This window comes from Hemiscyllium ocellatum, chromosome 33 (assembly GCF_020745735.1).
Source record: "Hemiscyllium ocellatum isolate sHemOce1 chromosome 33, sHemOce1.pat.X.cur, whole genome shotgun sequence".
In the NCBI taxonomy this organism is placed as follows: domain Eukaryota; kingdom Metazoa; phylum Chordata; class Chondrichthyes; order Orectolobiformes; family Hemiscylliidae; genus Hemiscyllium; species Hemiscyllium ocellatum.
This window is the reverse complement of record NC_083433.1, coordinates 10,799,812-10,818,465: the sequence shown is the minus strand read 5'-3', so window position 1 is coordinate 10,818,465 and position 18,654 is coordinate 10,799,812. Positions and strand designations below refer to the sequence as shown.

The 18,654-nt window shown below is 41.8% G+C and overlaps 1 protein-coding gene across 1 annotated transcript in view; it reads left to right on the top strand.

Annotated features, from left to right (window-relative positions):
- The window catches only part of LOC132831241 (oxysterols receptor LXR-beta-like), a 44,422-nt gene extending 34,015 nt beyond the window's left edge, over positions 1-10,407 (top strand). The window contains exons 8-11 of the mRNA XM_060849253.1: positions 1,111-1,210; positions 3,441-3,554; positions 5,836-5,930; positions 7,342-10,407. Of these exons, the coding sequence (XP_060705236.1) occupies positions 1,111-1,210; positions 3,441-3,554; positions 5,836-5,930; positions 7,342-7,488 (456 nt within the window). The 3' untranslated portion in view covers positions 7,489-10,407. The remainder of the gene's footprint in view (positions 1-1,110; positions 1,211-3,440; positions 3,555-5,835; positions 5,931-7,341) is intronic.
- The last annotated feature ends 8,247 nt before the right edge of the window (positions 10,408-18,654 follow it).

Sequence of the window (18,654 nt, the reverse complement as noted above, 5' to 3'; positions counted from 1 at the left end):
TTGACTGTCCCTAATCAGTCCTCGCCTTTCCAAATATATGTACATCCTGTCCCTCAGGATTCCCTCCAACAACTTGCCCATCACCGACGTCAGGCTCACTGGTCTATAGTTCCCTGGCTTGTCCTTATCACCCTTCTTAAACAATGGCACCATTTTAACCAACCTTCAGTCTTCTGGCACCTCACCTATGACTACTGATGATACAAATATCTCAGCAAGAGGCCCAGCAATCACTTCTCTAGCTTCCCACAGAGTTCTAGGGTATACCTGATCAGGTCCTGGGGATTTATCCACCTTTTACCCGTTTCAAGACATCCAGCACTTCCTCCTCTGTAATGTGGAGATTTTGGAAGATGTCACCATCTATTTCCCTACAGTCTATATCTTCCATATCCTTTTCCACAGTAAATACTGATGCAAAATACTCATTTAGTATCTCCCCCATTTTCTGCAGCTCCACACAAAGGCCCCCTTGTTGATCTTTGAGGGGCCCTATTCTCTCCCGAGTTACCCCTTTGTCCTTAATGTATTTGTAAAATCTCTTTGGAGTCTCCTTAATTCTATTTGCCAAAGCTATCTCATGTCCCCTTTTTGCCCTCCTGATTTCCCTCTTAACGATACTCTTACTTCCTTTATACTCTTCTAAGGATTCATTCGATCTATCCTGATATATAGCTGATATATGCTTCCTTCTTTTTTCTTAACCAAACCCTCAATTTCTTTACTCATCCAGTATTCCATACACATACCAGCCTTTCCTTTCATCAGAACAAGAATATACTTTCTCTGGATTCTTGTTATCTCATTTCTGAAGGCTTCCCATTTTCAGCTGTCCCTTTACCTGCGAACATCTGCCCCCCCAATCAGCTTCCAAAAGTTCTTACCTAATACCGTCAAAATTGGCCTTTCTCCAATTTAGAACTTCAACTTTTAGATGATGAGCTGCAGTTCAGTTTTAACGTGAATCAGTATCTTTTGTGTTGGTTGTCACTGCAGTGCGGCGAAGTTGAGGTGAAGAAGGTGCTATCATTTGTAACCTTGGCAACTTTGAGGCTGTGAGATTCTGAAGCAAAGGTTTAATTTTTGTTTCTCCTGAATTTTCTTTTGCAGATCATGTTGCTGGAGACAGCACGGCGATATAACCATGAGACAGAATGCATCACTTTCCTCAAGGATTTCACATACAGCAAGGATGACTTTGCACGGGCTGGTGAGTGAAGCCAGGTTTCTGATACCTGTCAGAAAATCAAAATACTGTAGATGCTGGAAATATGAACTAAAAACAAAGTGCTGGGAAAACTTGGCAAGTTTGGCAATATCTGTGGAGCGAAACAGAGTTAAGTTTTTGAGTCCCATACTGTTCTTCAGAATGGAGTCATACTGGCCTCAAAACATTGACCCAGATTCTCAGATGATGCTAGACTAGATGAGTTTCTCCAGCACGCTCTCTTTATTTCTGATTCCTCTCCTGGTTCCTGCCTTTATTTATTTTCTTTCCAATTTTTAATCGTTGCCAATTTATCTTCTGTGTCTTAGAGGAGCTAAATCGGCTCTGTAGACACCAAACCCTTCAGTACATCAAGCAAGCAGCATTTTTTTTTAAGATTAGATTCCCTACAGTGTGGAAACAGCCCTTCAGCCCAACAAGTCCACACCGACCCTCTGAAGGGTAACCCACCCAGTCCCATTTCCCTCTGACTGATGTACCTAACCTAATTTAGCATGGCCAATTCATCTGGTCTGCACATCTTTGGACTGTGGGAACCGGAGAACCCAGAGGAAACCCACGCAGACACGGTGAGAATGTGCAAACTCCACACAGACAGTCACCTGAGGCTGGAATTGAACCTGGGACCTGGGTGCTGTGAGGCAGCAGTGCTAACCACTGAGCCACCGTGCCACCTATTCAAGCACACATTTGTCACATCTTATTCCCATTCCAATCTTCACGTATTTCGAGTTCCCCTCTGCCCACACCTTTCTCACCCCCCAACTCACTCACCTCCCCCATTCACTATCCCAGGCAAGAGACTTAGGTCAGGAATTGTATCAGAGACTTTCTGGTATAAATGGCTGATGAACAACCTCATTGGAGTTCCTAGTGAGTTGGCCACTAGGGGGAGCTAGTTGTTTAAAATTGAATGAAGAGGCAGGTGTCGCATGCTCCTGAAATGATGGGCTGTACTGAGAATTGTTGCTGCCAGAAAAGAATTCTGCATTTTATGTTTCAATTGTTACCTGATTCCCCCCTTCCTAGAAGTGAGGAACAGTGGAAGAGCAGAGTACAATATCTTTTTTGTCTTGAATTCTGGGGTTATCTGGTTTGATGATTATGGCTGTATCCCTACCACACATTACACCACTAATAACTACCTTCCAGTATTACTGTTTGTTTATTCTTGTAGATTGTGGTTCTATTTTCCACAGCCCTTGAACGAGGTTGCCAGTGAGGGATGGTTTTATGCTGAGGGTTTACGCCTACAGCAGTTTGATTGAGAATGTCTGCCATCAATTCCTGTCTGCCGTCAGAACCTAAATGAAAACTGCAGCGCGTTATGCTAGCCTAACTTTGAACCCAGTTTCAATCCGCTGAAAGTTAACTCTGTACATGCTACTTTTTAATTCATTTGCAGCATGTGGACATCACTGGCTGGGCCACCATTTTATTGCCCATCACTAATTGCCCAGAGGGCAGTTAAGAAACAGCCACATTGCTTTGGTCTGGAGTCACATGTAGGCCAGACCAGTTAAGGATGACAGTTTCCTTCCCTAATGGACATTAGTGAACCAGAATGGTTTTTCTGACAATCAATTCATGGTCATCATTAGACTCTTAATTCTAGATTTTCATTGAATTCAAATTCCACCCTCTGCCTTGACAGGACTCAAACCCAGGTCCTCAGGATATTACCTACACCTCTGGATTAATAGTCCAGTGGTAATAACATCAGGCCATAGCCCTCCCACTACTTGATGGCATTTTAAATTTTAAACAGTGTGATTCGACCCAAGTGGTAGTGGTAATATTACTGAGCTAGTAATTCTAAGGCAAAAGAAAAGTCCCGAAAGGCTTGGAGATAGTAGCACTTCTGGCAGCATCTGTGAAGAGAAGAGTTAATGTTTGGAGTCCAGTGTGATTTTTTTTTGCTTTGAAGGCTCCTTTCAAAAGGGAATGTGACTATTGTCTGAAAAAGAAGAATATGCAAGGTTGCAGGGACAAGGCAAGAGAAAAACACAAAGAAAATTGCTCATTCAAAGAGCTGTCACAGTTAGATGGAACAAATGGCCTCCTTCTGCGCTATGAGAACTCTGTATTTAGCTCTTCATCTGTCACCAGCTTGTCAGTTGCTATGTGACATGGTTCTGAGTTCTAGCAAGTGAACATTCTCATGTTACCTTTAAATAATGTATTTCTGTTTGTCTCATTCTCTCTTGTTTAGGGTTGCAGGTCGAATTCATAAACCCGATCTTTGAGTTTTCAAAGGGCATGAGGAAGCTGCAGTTGGATGATGCTGAGTATGCCCTGCTCATAGCCATTAACATCTTCTCAGCAGGTTTCTCTTCATTTTATTTTTGTTTATCTTTTTCTGAAAGATGTTACCCTGTGCTTAGCATAGCTATGAGGGGTGGAACGTTATCCATTTCAAGGCAGTCAGTGTCGGCATCAAGTGCTTCAAATCACTTGATGTGAAGCTTAAGAGGATGTGTCCACTGACTGGACGGTTTAGACTAGGCCTCAGACTCTCGCGTTAGGTGGCCTGGCACTTGAGACTGAGGTAAGGAGAAATGTCTTCACTCCAGAGTTTTGTATCTTTGGTGTTCATGGTTTTAGGTACTCAGCCATTGTGTATATTCGGGACAGATTGAAAGGTTTTTCTGAATTGAGGGAACCAAAGGATGAAGGTAAAGTGGGAGTTGAAGTTGTGGATTTTATTGATTTTGAGGTGGAGCTGACTCGAGGGGTAAATGGAGGGCTTGAGTTATAAGGAGAGGCCTTTTTCACTAGAGGATAGGAGTTTGAGTGGTGACTTTATAGAGGTTAATAAAATGATGAGGGGTACAGATAAGGTGAGTGGCAGCTGTCTTTTCCCTCGAGTGGGGAATTTCAGGACTAGGGGGTATGTTTTTGAAGTAAGAAGACAAAGATTTAAAAAAAAGACATGGGGGCAATTTTTTAACCTAGAGAGTGGTTTGGTTTGCATGTGGAAGAACTTCCAGAGGAAGTGGTGGATGTGGCTACCGTTGCATCTAAAAGGCATTTGGATAAGTACACGAATAAGAAATATTTGGATGGATGTGGGTCAAGTGCAGGCAGGTGGGACTAGTTTAATTCAGGATTGTGGTCAGCATGGACTGGTTGGACCGAAGGGTCTGTTTCTGTGCTGTATGACTTTGTGAATAGTTTACTGCTGTTCCTACTACTCTACATTGCAATTGAAATGCACTATAATCTGCTTAAGTTTGTTCATCAGCCCCAACCTTTTCACTGCATCAAAGTAGCAGTTTAGCGCCTCCCACATTGACTAATTTTCAGCATGACTGCCAATGCTGTGGATAACCAGAGTCTCTTTAATACAATTAGGAAAGCAAAAGTCATGTTGGCCTTCTTTGAAAAGGATTGGTGTACACTGATAAAGAATATTGCTACAGTTGTGCGGGTGTTTGGTGAGGTCATACCTAGAAAATTGTGTCCTGCTTTAGTCTCCGTTTCTAAGAAATGAAGCACATGCCTTTTGAGGCAGTAATGGTAAAGTTTCATCAGATTGTTCCTAAGGATGAGAGGTGAATAAATTGGGCCCATATTCTCTGGAGTTTCTAAGAATAAAAGGTGAACCAGTTGAAGCATACAGGATTCTGGGGAGGCTTGACAGGTTAGACACTGGCTGGGGAATCAGGGACACAATCTCCAATAAGGGATGATGTTAAAGACTGAGATGAAGAGAAATTTCTTCACTCAGAGGGTTGAGTTTGTCTTTGGATTCTCTGCTCAGAGGGTTACAAATGAATATACAAGTTGAGAGCAAGAGTAGACCATTCAGCACTTGGGCTTGCTTCACGATTCAGTAAGATCATGGCTGCTTTGATTGTAACTTAAGATCTGAGTTCTCACCTACTACTGATCACTGATCATCCCTTTGTGTACTAAGAATCCACCTGACCCTGAAAAGCGATCTGCTTCTGTCATCTTTTCAGGCAGGGTATTCCTAAGACTCTGAGACTCACTGCTGTTAATAGGCATTAATATGTTTAATGTGTTTTAAGCAGTCTATTCTCCTTAAGTGGGAAACATCCATTCCACACCTACCCTGTCAAAACTCATCAGGGTCTTGTATGTTTTAATCAAGTCACCTCCCTCTTCTACACTCCATTGGATGCAGTCTGGCATATCCAACCTTTCTTTATCAGACAACACTCTAATTCCAGGTATTAGTCTTGGGAATCTTTGTCTGAATTGCCTCCAATGTATTTAACATTCCTTAAAAATGTTGTTGATATTCCATCAAAGGGCTGGGTTAGACAAATGTTTAGCGCCTCTAGAGATCAAGGGATACATGAATCGGAAGGAAAAGTGAAGTTGAATCCCAAGAACAGTCATGATATTGAATGGGCAGCAGGCTCAATGGACTGAATGGTCTACTGCTCCAATTTCTTGTGTTCTTTTGCCGGAGGAAGTGACTTCACTTCTCATAAGGCCCAGATCCTAGAGTGAGAAGCTCTCCTCTTTCTTAATGGGCAGGTGACCAATCCCAGCATTCCCCTCTTTTTTTCTACACATGTAATCCTGTGCCTGCGTTTATCATCTTTCAAATGACTTTGGGATGTTTGCCTTCACAGACCGACCTAATGTTCAAGACCACGAGTTAGTGGAGAGGCTCCAGCAGCCGTATGTTGAGGCCCTCCATTCGTACTTGCGCATCAAGCGACCAAAGGTAGGCTCAACAACACTGAAAGGAGAAGGTCTGGCATTTGTATGACAGCTCCCACAACCATGGGCCATCCTAAAATACTTTACAACGTAAGCAGGAATTTTGAAATATAGTCACTTCCGTGACAAAGGACACCAGAGTGCATACAGCAAGATCTCATGAATATCAATGAGATAATGATCGGATCATCAGCTTTTGAATATTGTTTGAGGGATAAGGACACCAGTGAGGATTTCCTCGTTCTTCTGAGTGGAAAATGCTGTGTGCTTATTTTGTGAACTCTCCAGTATCTCTGACAATGCAGCCCTCCCTTGGTACTGCATTGAAGTGTCAGCCTTGATTTGTATTCCCCAGTCTCTGCAGATGGACTTTTCACTCAGCAACAAGAGTACAACTCTGAGTTAGGGTTGACACCATGCTGAGTGTACTAAGTTCTGACTCTTGATCGAAAATATCGAGTACCAACCCCCCCCCCCACAACAAAATCCTGATTTGTTCAATATTTCCAAACCAAAATTAGGGGGATTTATAAAATACAAGTAACTTATTGTTGAGAATGTGTTTGTTTTAAAGTACTGTGTTTAAAATTACAAGGGGTTTTGTTGGTGTAGAAAGAGGAACCTGTTTCTGTAAGCAGGTGAGTCGTGTGCAGAAAAGACAGCCCTGAGAAAATTGGTAGAACAAAGAATCCAGGGATGTTACGAGAGATTATTTACTTGTGATTTGTGATTGTGACTTGGAATGTGCTGAATGCAAAGGCAGTGGTGGCAGATTTCAATAATAATGTTCAAAAGGTAAGTGGATCAATAATTAAAAAGGCAAAAGTTTGCTGGGCTACAAAGAATAATTACTCTGTCAGAGGCAGCACAGGATTGATAGACTGGTGACTCATGTTGTAAGATTCTATAAGTTGTCAAATGCCCCCACAGTAGAATAAAAGAAGAAAAAATAGTTTACACTAGCAGAAAGGATGGTAATGAGCGGTGAATGTTTTTTTTCTGTTAGTGGAAAAGCAGTATGGGGATGTTTTGTACAGTGAAGGGTTCTGATTTTAAATGCGCTGCCTGAAAGAGAAGTGGAGGTCAGTAAACAGGAGGCTGGAAGAACGCAACAAGTCAGGCAGCATCAGGAGGTGGAGAAGTTAGCGCTTCAGGTATAACCCTCCTTCAGGACTGGAGAACGGTTACACCCGAAATGTTGACTTCTCCACTTCCTTGTCTCCCTTGGATTCCAGCATCTGCAGATTTATTTTTTTTAAAGGAAGTGGAAGCAAATTTAATTGCTATATTCAGAAGGTAATGGAAACCTAAAAAAATTGCTGGAGCCACAGGGATCAAGCAGGATCTCAGTAAGTTGCACAACCTCTGTGCATGCTGGAGAAATTCAATAAGTGCTGTTTGTTTCCATGTTGCAGGACCACCTGATGTTCCCTCGGATGTTGATGAAGTTGGTCAGCCTCCGGACCCTGAGCAGCGTCCACTCAGAGCAGGTCTTTGCCCTCAGGCTTCAGGACAAGAAGTTGCCACCTCTGCTGTCTGAAATATGGGACGTTCATGAGTGAACGAGCAGAAAGCCATAAGCAGGAGAGGAGAAGGGTGGCGTACATACACTTTTATTTTTACAAAAGAAAACTGCAAGAGAATGTAGGAGAAAAAAAGTTCTGTCTCTTTTTTTTAAACAAACTTAAGACTCAAAGGCAACAATGATACAAGAAGTCCTGACCAATGTGTGTGAGAGGGAGGATTTAAAAAAAAAGAGAGACAAATATTAAACTTGGATGTAGGACTTGGATGTCTGGATGTTGAAGAGACATCCATCACTGCACTTACTGGACTGATTTCCAATGAGAGACTTAAGTCTCCACTTGTTCTTAACGCAGTGGTACTGTTGCCCCTGCTCACCTTATCTCCTTTGTTCTTTGTTTAACAGGCATTGTTTACCAACCCCCAAAAAAAGATTTTAACAGTGATTTCTTTTGCTCAATAATATATGAAGTTTAATTTTTTTTTTATTGAGCACGTTTTCAGAAAGGCAGATCAAATTCAATCTGGTATTGGAAAGCAGTTGTTGCAAAGACTATACATGTGCGCATGTGTGTTTTCATGAGAGTTTTAGTCATGTTCCAAATGAAGGGAGTTGGGTTTTGCTGCCAAATAGGCAATGTTATGAAGAGAAAAAAAGTTGTTTAATTTTTTTAAACAAACATAAGCACTACATCCCATCGCTTATTTCCTTGATCTCTGAAACAATTAATTGTTGATCATTGCTATGACTAATTGCAATTTTTGATAATCTTGTAATTCTGTTAACTATTGGATTTATGACTGGGGAAGGCATCAAAGTTTTTTTTCCTAAGGGATCATAGTAATCAGGGATCCTATTGATGTTAGTTGCACACATGGGTTTCTCCCCAAATGTAATGTTTGAGTGACGATGAGATTTTCAACTCTTTTCATTCACCGACTGTGGGTGCTGCTGACAAGGCCAGCATTTGTTGGCCATTTCTTACTTGCCCTTTAGGAAGATGATGGTGAGCTGGCTCCTTCACTACAACTAAGCAGCCAATTGGATCATTTGCAGATTTAAGGTCAACCACCTTGTTGTGTGGCTCTGGTGTGTGGTACAGGCTGGCTGGCTAACAACACCAGATTTCCATCTCTCAGTTGAATCAGTTGGTGACTGAGTGAGATGAGAAACTGGTTGAATTCTGCCAAACAGTTTTGGAGAGAGGAAGGGTTTGTCTTTGAACGTCACTGCTGGCCTTAGTTGAAACCTGGGTTGTTTTCCTTCCTGTGATGAATGCACTAGTCTTTTTGTCCCTCTTTGTCTCATTCTACCTACATCTGTCTAGTATCTCTCACTCTTGCCACATGTACATGTCATTCTCTCTGTACTCTGCACTTTATCTCTGACTGGCTTTTTAGTATGTGTGTTTTATTCGCTGTATGTCTGTCTGTCTCATTTTCTTTTTCTGTGCTGTGTGTACGTGTATCTTCATAACTTCATCGCGTAATCGTAGACATCAAATACTTTTCACAGTATCGATCTGATTTTGATATCCAATTTATAGACATTCGTATGTATGGGTAAGAGGGCAAAAAGAAGCAGCTGGAAAGAGAAAGATGAACAAAGTTGTTTTTTTTATACAAAAAAAGGGAAAATTGAAAAAAAAATAGAAATATATGCAAGGACAAATGTTTGAGCCCCAAAGCCAAAATGAATTTGATTTAGACATTTGATTACGGGTGGACTGCCTGGAGCAGCTGCAGATACGTGTTCTTGCTTTGAGGTGTATGAAAACAGTCCTACCTCTGTAGCTCACTATGGAGAATGGGAATGCTGCCTGTAACCAGTCACCTGGGCAATCAGTTGAGTCAATTCACTAACCCATACTTGCGCCCAAAGGAGTTTTGCAAGCGAAGTGATTTTCAAACAAAAGCCTGTTTTTCACAGAAACTACTATTATCAATATTTCCACCACTGTCTTCTGCTGATTATTGACCCACTCCCCATACCATCTTCAATATTTGCACATTAAGAGACCATACTGAAATGCCTCCATTGCTTTGCCCCTTGTACATTACATGCAGTTCCATTCCTCCAGGTGTGTAAACTCATAAATGGAGCTAAGGTACAGATCATTAGCTAAATGGCCTCTTATGTCCTCCTTCTGCTCTCATTTCCTCCGTTTTCGAAGGTAGTGAGGTTTGCTTCTGGCAGTGAGGTTGGAGGGCTTGGGGGTTCTGGGCACTTTATGGTCTCCTTTCTAAATGACCTTGAGAGATATTCCCAAATAACGTTCTTCCATCTTTCAAGGGATGAAGGCTTAGATCATGTCCCTGATCAACACATGCATGTTCCAGCTCAAAGTGGAGATGTTTTCCTCAGCTGTTTGGTTAAAGAGTCCTGAGATTCATTTTAGTGACTCCAACTTGGACTCAGACACCTGCAACATGGGCTGGGAGTCAAACCCCTGGGCAGGGGGCTTCTATCCTTCACCTCAACCCCCTCCAGTTTCCACATTGCTTTAGTGTCTATGTCTATCTGCACTGCCAAAGACTGTACTTAACAGCAGTGAAACAGTTTTCACAGCTCCAGGACTGTCTGCTTTTATTTCAGATTTCCAGCCTCCTCAGTACTTTGCTTGCGTTTTCACAGCTCAATTACATGCCTACTTGTAAGGAACTTAGGGGTCCAATTCAGTTCCATGCTGAAGTAATTGTATTTTAGACATTTCTGAAATTAATTGTATTTTCCTTTCCTCCTTGTTTTGTTTAGTCGGGCTAGGGGCTGGTTCGGCAAGGGCGGGCCTGAGAGAGCAGGCAGGCTAACCTGCTCCCAGACCTTTGTCAACATTGGACCTGTAAATAGGATCAGTCGCCCCATCGGTGGAAGGAGAATTGAAGGCTAATTGTTTTCTTATTTGACTCATGATCTGGGGAAGCACTTTAGAATGAATAAAAGCATTGTGAAGTTTTAACCCTTGCTTTTTCTTACTCCCCTAACGTCTATGGTACCTTTGTTTATTTTTACTCTTGTATGGAATTCTTGTACCACACCCCGCTAATGCACAAATATCGCCGTTCAGACTTATTGTTCTGTTGAGGGCTTTCTCCCCTGAAGATTTTCCGATGTGTTGCCCTTTATTTTTGTACCTCTGTGTAATCAGGAAAAGTGCCTCAATGCTGTCACGTCCACTGGAAAGCTTGCATCTCGTTTGCACGGTCTTATTAGTTGATTGCACTTGGCCTCCCACCCTGAGGGTTCTTGTGGTGCAGTGGTAGCGTCCCTACCTTTGAGCTGGAAGACCTGGGTTCAAGCCTCACTTTTGAACAGGTTGATTAAAGATATTTTTTTAAAAACTCCCGCCCCTGATTTCTGCTCCATTTAATCACATATTGAGCCATGGATTGATCTAACTTTGTGTTTTCCCCATTTGCAGTATGTTTGAACAATTTCTGCTGGCCTTTGTGTTCTAGAAGGGGCTGAAGGCAATGGAGAAACTTGTACGTCTTTTCGTTACCTGAATATGCATTGAACAGAAGCACATTGTTATGTGCTGCCTGAAGATTGTTGGGGGTGAACACTCCCTGTCTTTGTACATTTAGCACAGTTGGAATTATGATCCAAAAGTGGGGACTTTATTGCACAGAATCATTTAAAACCAAATTTTCTTTTTGAGACCGAAACCTCTGCATTTGTCCCGTTCAGGGGAAGTGAATCATTTTCAATGTGAAAGCCACACTGCTGAGTAATCACAGGTAAATTTGCAGAGAGCAGGTGACACGCAGTTATGAAGCTTCTCCTACTGTGTTCCCTAACAATGCGCCTCAGTCTTGATTTGAAAGGGACTCTAACCCCTGCCTGAATATCCAGGGTGTTTTGAACATAATTCAAAAAGTATTTTCCTTGATCCCACTGGACACTCTGTAATCTTTGATAATGAATCCCAGTGTTATTTCTTGTTAGAAATCAGTTACTTCTGCATTCCCACATTGGCTGTCCCAAATAATAAGCTGGATTTGCCCTCTGGTGGGTTGAGATTTCCCAAGCATAGTTTCCTTCTGAGTGCTATAGTGTCCAAAGAGAAGGGGATTCAATCCAGCACGGGGCACCCTTAACAACAAAGGTCAGGGAGCAGTTTGGAGCTCCTGCAGCATCCAGAGCCTATCAAAGAAAGGCTAATGTGACCTTTGCACTCTTTTCATAAAGCAGAGTGAGTAGGTATGGGGTGGAGAAGAAGCAGAAGAAAGATACAAGTTATCTTAACCGTGAATCATCCCCTGGACTTCAGATCACTCTGATTCTTACAAGACTTTACCCAAAAGCAGTGACTTGGGTACGGGTTGCCTGGTATCTGACCCAAGTTGTCATTCTTCTTATGGTTTCAGCTATGTCTGTTATGATCCCGTGCACCTGAAACAACACTTGACAATGTTTTGAGTTCATTTTTGTCCTTTGGATCTGAATTTTATTTCCAGGTTGAACCGACAAGCGAGAGCTCTTTCAAAGAGCCTCTGCCAACACTACTCCGAAACTAACCATACATTTTTTACGTTCCTCCCTTTTGTTGACCCTCAAGAACTGTTTTTGGGAATCATTTCAACAGGTGGGCATTGGTATAAAATGGGATGATATGGAGGATTCATACGTCTCTCCAATCCAATTTTCCCAGGCAATTTGAGATCTCTAGTTTCTGCATCCAAATTAAAATGCCTGTGTTGAGTAACTCTTCCGGGAATGTATTGGCAGTGGGAGCTAATTCAAACTAACCTCTCTGCTTAAATGTTTAACCCCTCTTCATGTGTGACTCTGGACAGGGTGTGCTGGCAGTTTGAGTTGAACATCATGTACAATGTACATTTTAAAAGGCTTAAGGGAGATGTTTGCCATGTAGGATATTGGTGTCACTGTGCTCATTAATTGCTGAGCAATGCATTGTCCTAATCTATTAGAGTTCAGTAACGCTAATAAAATTCAGCCCGATGCTAATTGGGGAGTGGGCATTTTCATTTGGAGAGTACTCTACAGGGTTAGTAACTGTTTGAAAAATGTTGCTCAGTTAGTACTTGTTTGCTGGCAATTAAAATATTAATGTGAATCCATCGAGTGCTGGAATTGCGTTATGTCATCTGTAGCTTCCTTCACATTTGACTTGCTTTTCCTCTGGGTTCGCTCAGTGCAATTTCTTCAAGGACATTCTCTACTCTCGATTTTCCTCTCCATTTACCCGTGCAATGAAACCGGAGGTGTCCAAAGGGAACACTCTGTGTTGGTAAGTCTTCACGCTCTTAAAAACAGCCCACTTCTAGTGAATGAATTCTTTTTTTAAAAAAAATCCAAATTTTAGTAAGAAATCCTCCTGTACATGTTATCGAGGCTTTATGTTGAATGAGTCGCCTGTTAAATCATTCGACTGGAGACCGTCATGGGGCTCTGTCAGGTGAGTTATCACACCTCTTAGCAGAAGAAGCTCTTAGTCCCTAGGAGGGTAGCTATGTTCGAACTAGGAAGCTTGCAATTGAATGCTTATCAGCTAAATTATGTAAAAGAAAAAGAAGCAAAAGTGCAGATATTGGAAAGCTTCAATCACTACAGCAACAGAATACAAAATGAGAAAATGCAGGAAACACTCAGCAGGCAACTTCTGCGGAGAGAGAAAAATAATTAATATTTCTAGTTGTGCACAGTTTTGCTCTTTCTTTAAGTAAGGATGCAATTTGTTAGAAGTGTTGGAGATGGTTTACTGAAGTGATATCTGGAAAGGGAGGAGGAGTGGATTATCTTAGTAGGTAAGTTGGGCCCCTCTCCAGTAGAGTTCAGAAGGATGAGAGGTGGTCTTATGGAGACATTAAAGATCCTGAAGAGACCTGATAGGGGTGGATGCACCAAGGCTGTTTTGCCTTGTAGAAAGGGCTATAATTTAGGGATGAAGTTTAAAAGTTAAGGGGTTGCCCATTTAAGACGGAGATGAGGAGGAATTATTTTCTCCCAGACAGTCATGAGACTTTTGAATGGTCTTCCTCCATGGAGTGGTGGAGACAGTTAAATATTTTTAAGACTGTGAGAGATTTTTGAGTAACAAGGAATTCAAAGGGTATTGGCAAGGTGGAAATGTGGAGTTGAGACCAAAATCAGAACAGTCATGACTATGGTGAATGGTAGAGCAGGCTGGAATGGTGTGAGTAGCCTGACCATGTTCCTAGTTCATTAATTTGCACATTTGTATGTAATCAGAAGGAACAATATACTTGCTGTAGAGGGAGTGCACTGAAAATTTACCAGACTGACTCCTGGGATGTTGGGATTGTCAACGAGGAGAGATTTCTTTTCTAGAGTTTAGAAGAATAAGACATGTTTTCATTGAAATGTGGCCCTTAGCTAGGATGGGAGGCTGACTAGTAAGGGGAACAGTCTCAGAATAAAGAGTAAGCCATTTGTAGTTAGGGTGAGGAGGGACATTTTCACTTAGGGCAATGAATATTTGGAATTCTCCATCTCCAGGAGCTGGGAAAGCTCAGTCATTTGTACAGCTTTCTAGATATTAAAGATATCAAGGGATATATGGTTAGTGTGGGGAAAAATGGCGTTGAGGCAGAAGATTAGTCATGATCTGGCTGAATGGCCTACTGTGCCTTTTCCCCAACATTCTTAAACATGTGATCTTTTATTAGATTGAGATAAAGTTAAAGATTTTATTAATTCATCAAGAGATGTGGATGTGATTGGCTAGACCAGCGTATATTACCCATTTCTAATTGTCCTGAAGGTGATTGAGAGTCAACCATATTGTTGTGTGATCTGGAGTCACATGTAGCCAGACCAGGTAAGGATTAGTGAACTGGGTGGAGTCTTCCTGACAATTGACAATCATTTAATGGTCATCATTAGATTCCGAATTCTAGACATTCTTTGAATCAGATTCTACTATCTGCTATGGCAGGATTCCATGCCAGATCTCCAGAATATCATCAGGGTCTCTGGATTATAGTTTAGCAATAATACCACTGGGCTATCGCCTCCCCTGATATATAATATTTGTTCCACGTGCAAACTGAGAGAGTAGGAAAAATATCCAAAGGGAAGGTTTGTGATCACAACAGGACAAATTGTTTTTACACCATTGAGACTGGTGTAATTTAATCAGGTATGTCATGAGACAAATAAATAAAAAGATGTAGTTAGATGAGCGGGGGTGTGAGTGACAGCATGATTGATGTCTGAACGCAAGGCAAAAGAAGTAGGAGGGATATTAGGGGGACGGGGGGAGAGAAGAAACTCAGTTAAAATGAGGGCAAAGCACATGGTCCAAAATTATTGAACTCACTCTTGAGTTCAGAAACCTTAACAAGCTGAGCTGAAAAGTGAATATTGAAAGAAACATATGTCCCACTTGTAGTGCTTGTTTGAAATTTATTTAGGAAGATGTGGTCTCAAAGTGAGAGAGTTTTGCTGATCACTAGAAAGTGACGCTCTTAGAGAGAGGTTGATCAAAGTCTTTTAGCATTTACTCCTTTCTTTCAGCAAGACAAAGCAATGATCAGAAAGGTGAGCAGTTGCTCCCAACTAGAAAGGAAGAATTTGCAATTCGAAAGTATCTATCATCACCACTGGATATCCTGAAGAGCTTCGACAGCCAGTTAAGACCTTTTTGAAGTGTAAACACTGTTACAGTTTAGGATAACCAATTCATTTTGCATTGCATAAGCTCAACTGGAGCACTGCAGCCAGCCAAGGGCAGAAATGGCAGGCGGGAGCCTGGTGGAGAATTTGAAATAACAGGTGCCACATGCAGACTGAATGAAGGTGTTCTCCCCATCTCTGACCTCCCTAATGTAGGACAGTGCATCGTGTGCAGTGAATGCAGCGTGCAAAACTGAAGGAAGTACAAGTAAATCACTTTGCTTGGAAGGATTGCTCAGGATGATGGATATTAAGGAGCGAATAATGTAAAAGCTAGGGCAGGTATTGCATGTTTTGCTACACCTGCTAAATATGTAAAGCATTTTCTGTTTATTTTTAATCCACTGAAGTATGTGCCTGGTACACTTGTAATGAATTGGAAATTTTCAGCCTTTGCAACTGCCTCTATGTCCTTGATCCGCATGACTCATAGAAACATGGAGAACAGGAGTAGGCCATTTGACCATCTGAGCGTGCTACACCATTATGGTCATGGCTGGTCATCCAACTCGACAGCCTATTCCTGCGATCCTCCATCTCTTTTGATGCCTTTAGCCCCAAGTGCCTTGAAATCATATAATATTTTGTTCTCAACTGCTTTCTGTGGTAATGAATTCCACAGGTTCACTTGCTCTGGGTGAAGAAATTTCTCCTCATCTGGTCCAAGTTACGTTTGACCAAAACCTCATTTACCAGATGGAAGCCAGAGGTTAGTGCCAATGTGTTTCACCACTATCGCTCGCTGGATGGGAGTGGAGGTAACTTACAATTTCCAGTTTATTACTTTCTGGCCTCTAGGAAATCCCAGGAATCATGTTGACCGATATTCCAACCCTCATTGACCACCTCTTTACATTCTTATGTTGCATAATTGGAAATATCCTCTGCATTCAGAAACCCATCTTACCCATTCTTGAAGGCAATTAGACCTTATTTATTACCTGCGTTTGTGTCTTATTCCGGGCATGGCTGACTGGAAAAGGAAAGATTTCCTGCTGCGTTATGCTTCTGAGATTTTGTACAGATGCCCTCCTTGTTTTCCTCTGCTTAGCAAATTTTGAGTCTTGCCTTATCCAGCGGCACAAAATGTTCTTTGTGTTTGTAAATATTCTTTGTGTAGTCAACATCCTATTATCTCGAAATCTAGGCTTACAAATTCCAAAAGTCTTAAGCCTTTCTGATGACGAAGAATTCTAAAACTCAGTGTCAAACTGTGCAGTCCCTGTTTGAATTTAGACCATAGATTCATACAGCCCAGAAAAGGCTGTTCGGCTCATCAAGTCTACACTGACATAACTACCAATAAACGCACGCTAATTCTGATTTCCTGTCCTTGACCTATATCATTGAATGTTATGATATATGAAGTGCTCATGCCAATATTTTTCAAGGGTTTTGAGGTTTCTGGCCTCCACTACCTCCCCAGGCAGTGATTCCAAATTCCCACCACCCACTGGGAATTTTTTCAAATTCCTTCTGAATCTCCTGTCCCGTAGCCTAAAACTGTGCCCTCTTATGATTGACCCCTCAACCAAGGGGAACAGCTGCTCTCTACTCATCCTGTCCATATCCCTCTTAATCTGATACACCTCAATCATGTCCCCCTTCAGTCTTCTCTGCTGTAAAGAAAATAACTAGGAGAAAGTGAGGACTGCAGATGCTGGAGATCAGAGCTGAAAATGTGTTGCTGGAAAAGCACAGCAGGTCAGGCAGCATCCCAGGGCTCATGCCCGAAACGTCGATTCTCCTGCTCCTTGGATGCTGCCTGACCTGCTGCGCTTTTCCAGCAACACATTTTCAGCTGTAAAGAAAATAACCCAAGTCTATCTAGTCTCAACTTGTAGCTCAATTTCTCAATCCCCTACAACATCCTGGCGAACCTCCTGTGTGCCCCCTCTAGTCTCCCTGTAGTGAGGCACACAGAACTCCTGCTATGGCCTGACTAATGCCCTGTACAACTCCATAATCTGGTGTGTGTGCTTTTTAACTGTACAACTCCAACATTACCTCCTTGCTCTTATACTGTAAGCTACGACTGATGAAAACAAGTGTCCCATATGCCGCCTTGACCGTCCTATTCACATGTTCTGCTGACTTCCGGGATCTGTGAATAATTACCCTGAGATTTCTCTGTTCCTCCTAATCTACCCAATGATCTGCCATTTATTCAATACGCCCTCATTTTGTTTCTTCTTCCAAAGTGCATCATCTCGCATTTATCAGGGTTAGATACCATCTGCCACTGGTCTGCCTCTCTGACCAACCCATCTATTATCTTCTTGTAACCTACTACCATCTTCTATGCTATTAACCAATCTACTAATCTTGGTGCCATCTGTAAATTTGCTTAACATTCCCTCCCCTCTCCAGATTTTCATCTGTATCATTTATGTTTATAACAAACAATAAGGGTTCCAGTACTGATCCTTGTGGTACATTGCTGGACTCCAGACTCCAGTCACTCGAACAGCCTTCTACCATTAACCTTTGTGACCTAATACTAAGCCAGTTTCTAATCCATCTCACCAAGTTTCCCTGAATTCCACGTGCTTTAACCTTCTCAATCAATCTCTCATGTGGGACCTTGTCAAAAGCTTTGCTGAGATCCATATAAGTTACATCAACTGAACTTCCCTCATCTGCACACTGATCACATCTTCAAAATATTCTAACAAATTTGTTAGGCATGACCTCTGACAAAGTCATGCTGACTATCTTTAATTAACCCATGCCTTATCAAGTGGGTATTAATTCGCTCCTTCAGAATTGTCTCCGATAGCTTCCCGAGTACTGATGTGAGCCTCACCAGTCTGTAATTTCCTGGTTCATCTCCATCATTCTTCTTAAATGGTGGATTCACATTAGCTATCCTCCAGGCCTCTGGCACTTAGAGTCATAGAGATTTTCAGCACAGAAACAGACTCTTCAGTCCAATTTGTCCATGCTGACCAGATATCCTAAATTAATCTAATCTCGTTTGCCAACATTTGACCCATATCCCTCTAAACCCTTTCAATTCGTATACCCATCCACTACTTGTGTAATAACAGACCATGGCCACAATTGTTGTTGTCAATATTAGTCTTTAGATGACTATAATATAACTATTTTGACTTTCTAACTCTACGCCACCAGTAAAGCTGTTGAGACAAATTAGCTCATGGCTGGAATTGTTCTGGCTCCCTTCATAATTGTTCTTTCTAGATATAATTCTCAGAAGTGAGGAATGGGGGTGAGTTTGCCTTCAGTTATTCCATTCAGAAATTTTTTGTGCATGTGAAATGGAGAAATTGTGGTTGTATTACTGGAAGAAGGGAAATTCCCTCTGGGAACTGATCCAAAGGTTTTGTAATGAGAAATGCAAGCTTTAAGGAACAGCCAAGGGTTCCAGAGGATTCTGTGTCTTAGCCGGGTGCAAATGGTGTCAACGTAAATAAGAGTCAAGTGTTTGACATTAGAAGTTACCACTTCCCCGGCAACAGACTTTCTTTAGATAATTTTGCCACCCTCTGCTATCTCCCACCCCTCTGGCTGACTGCAATGT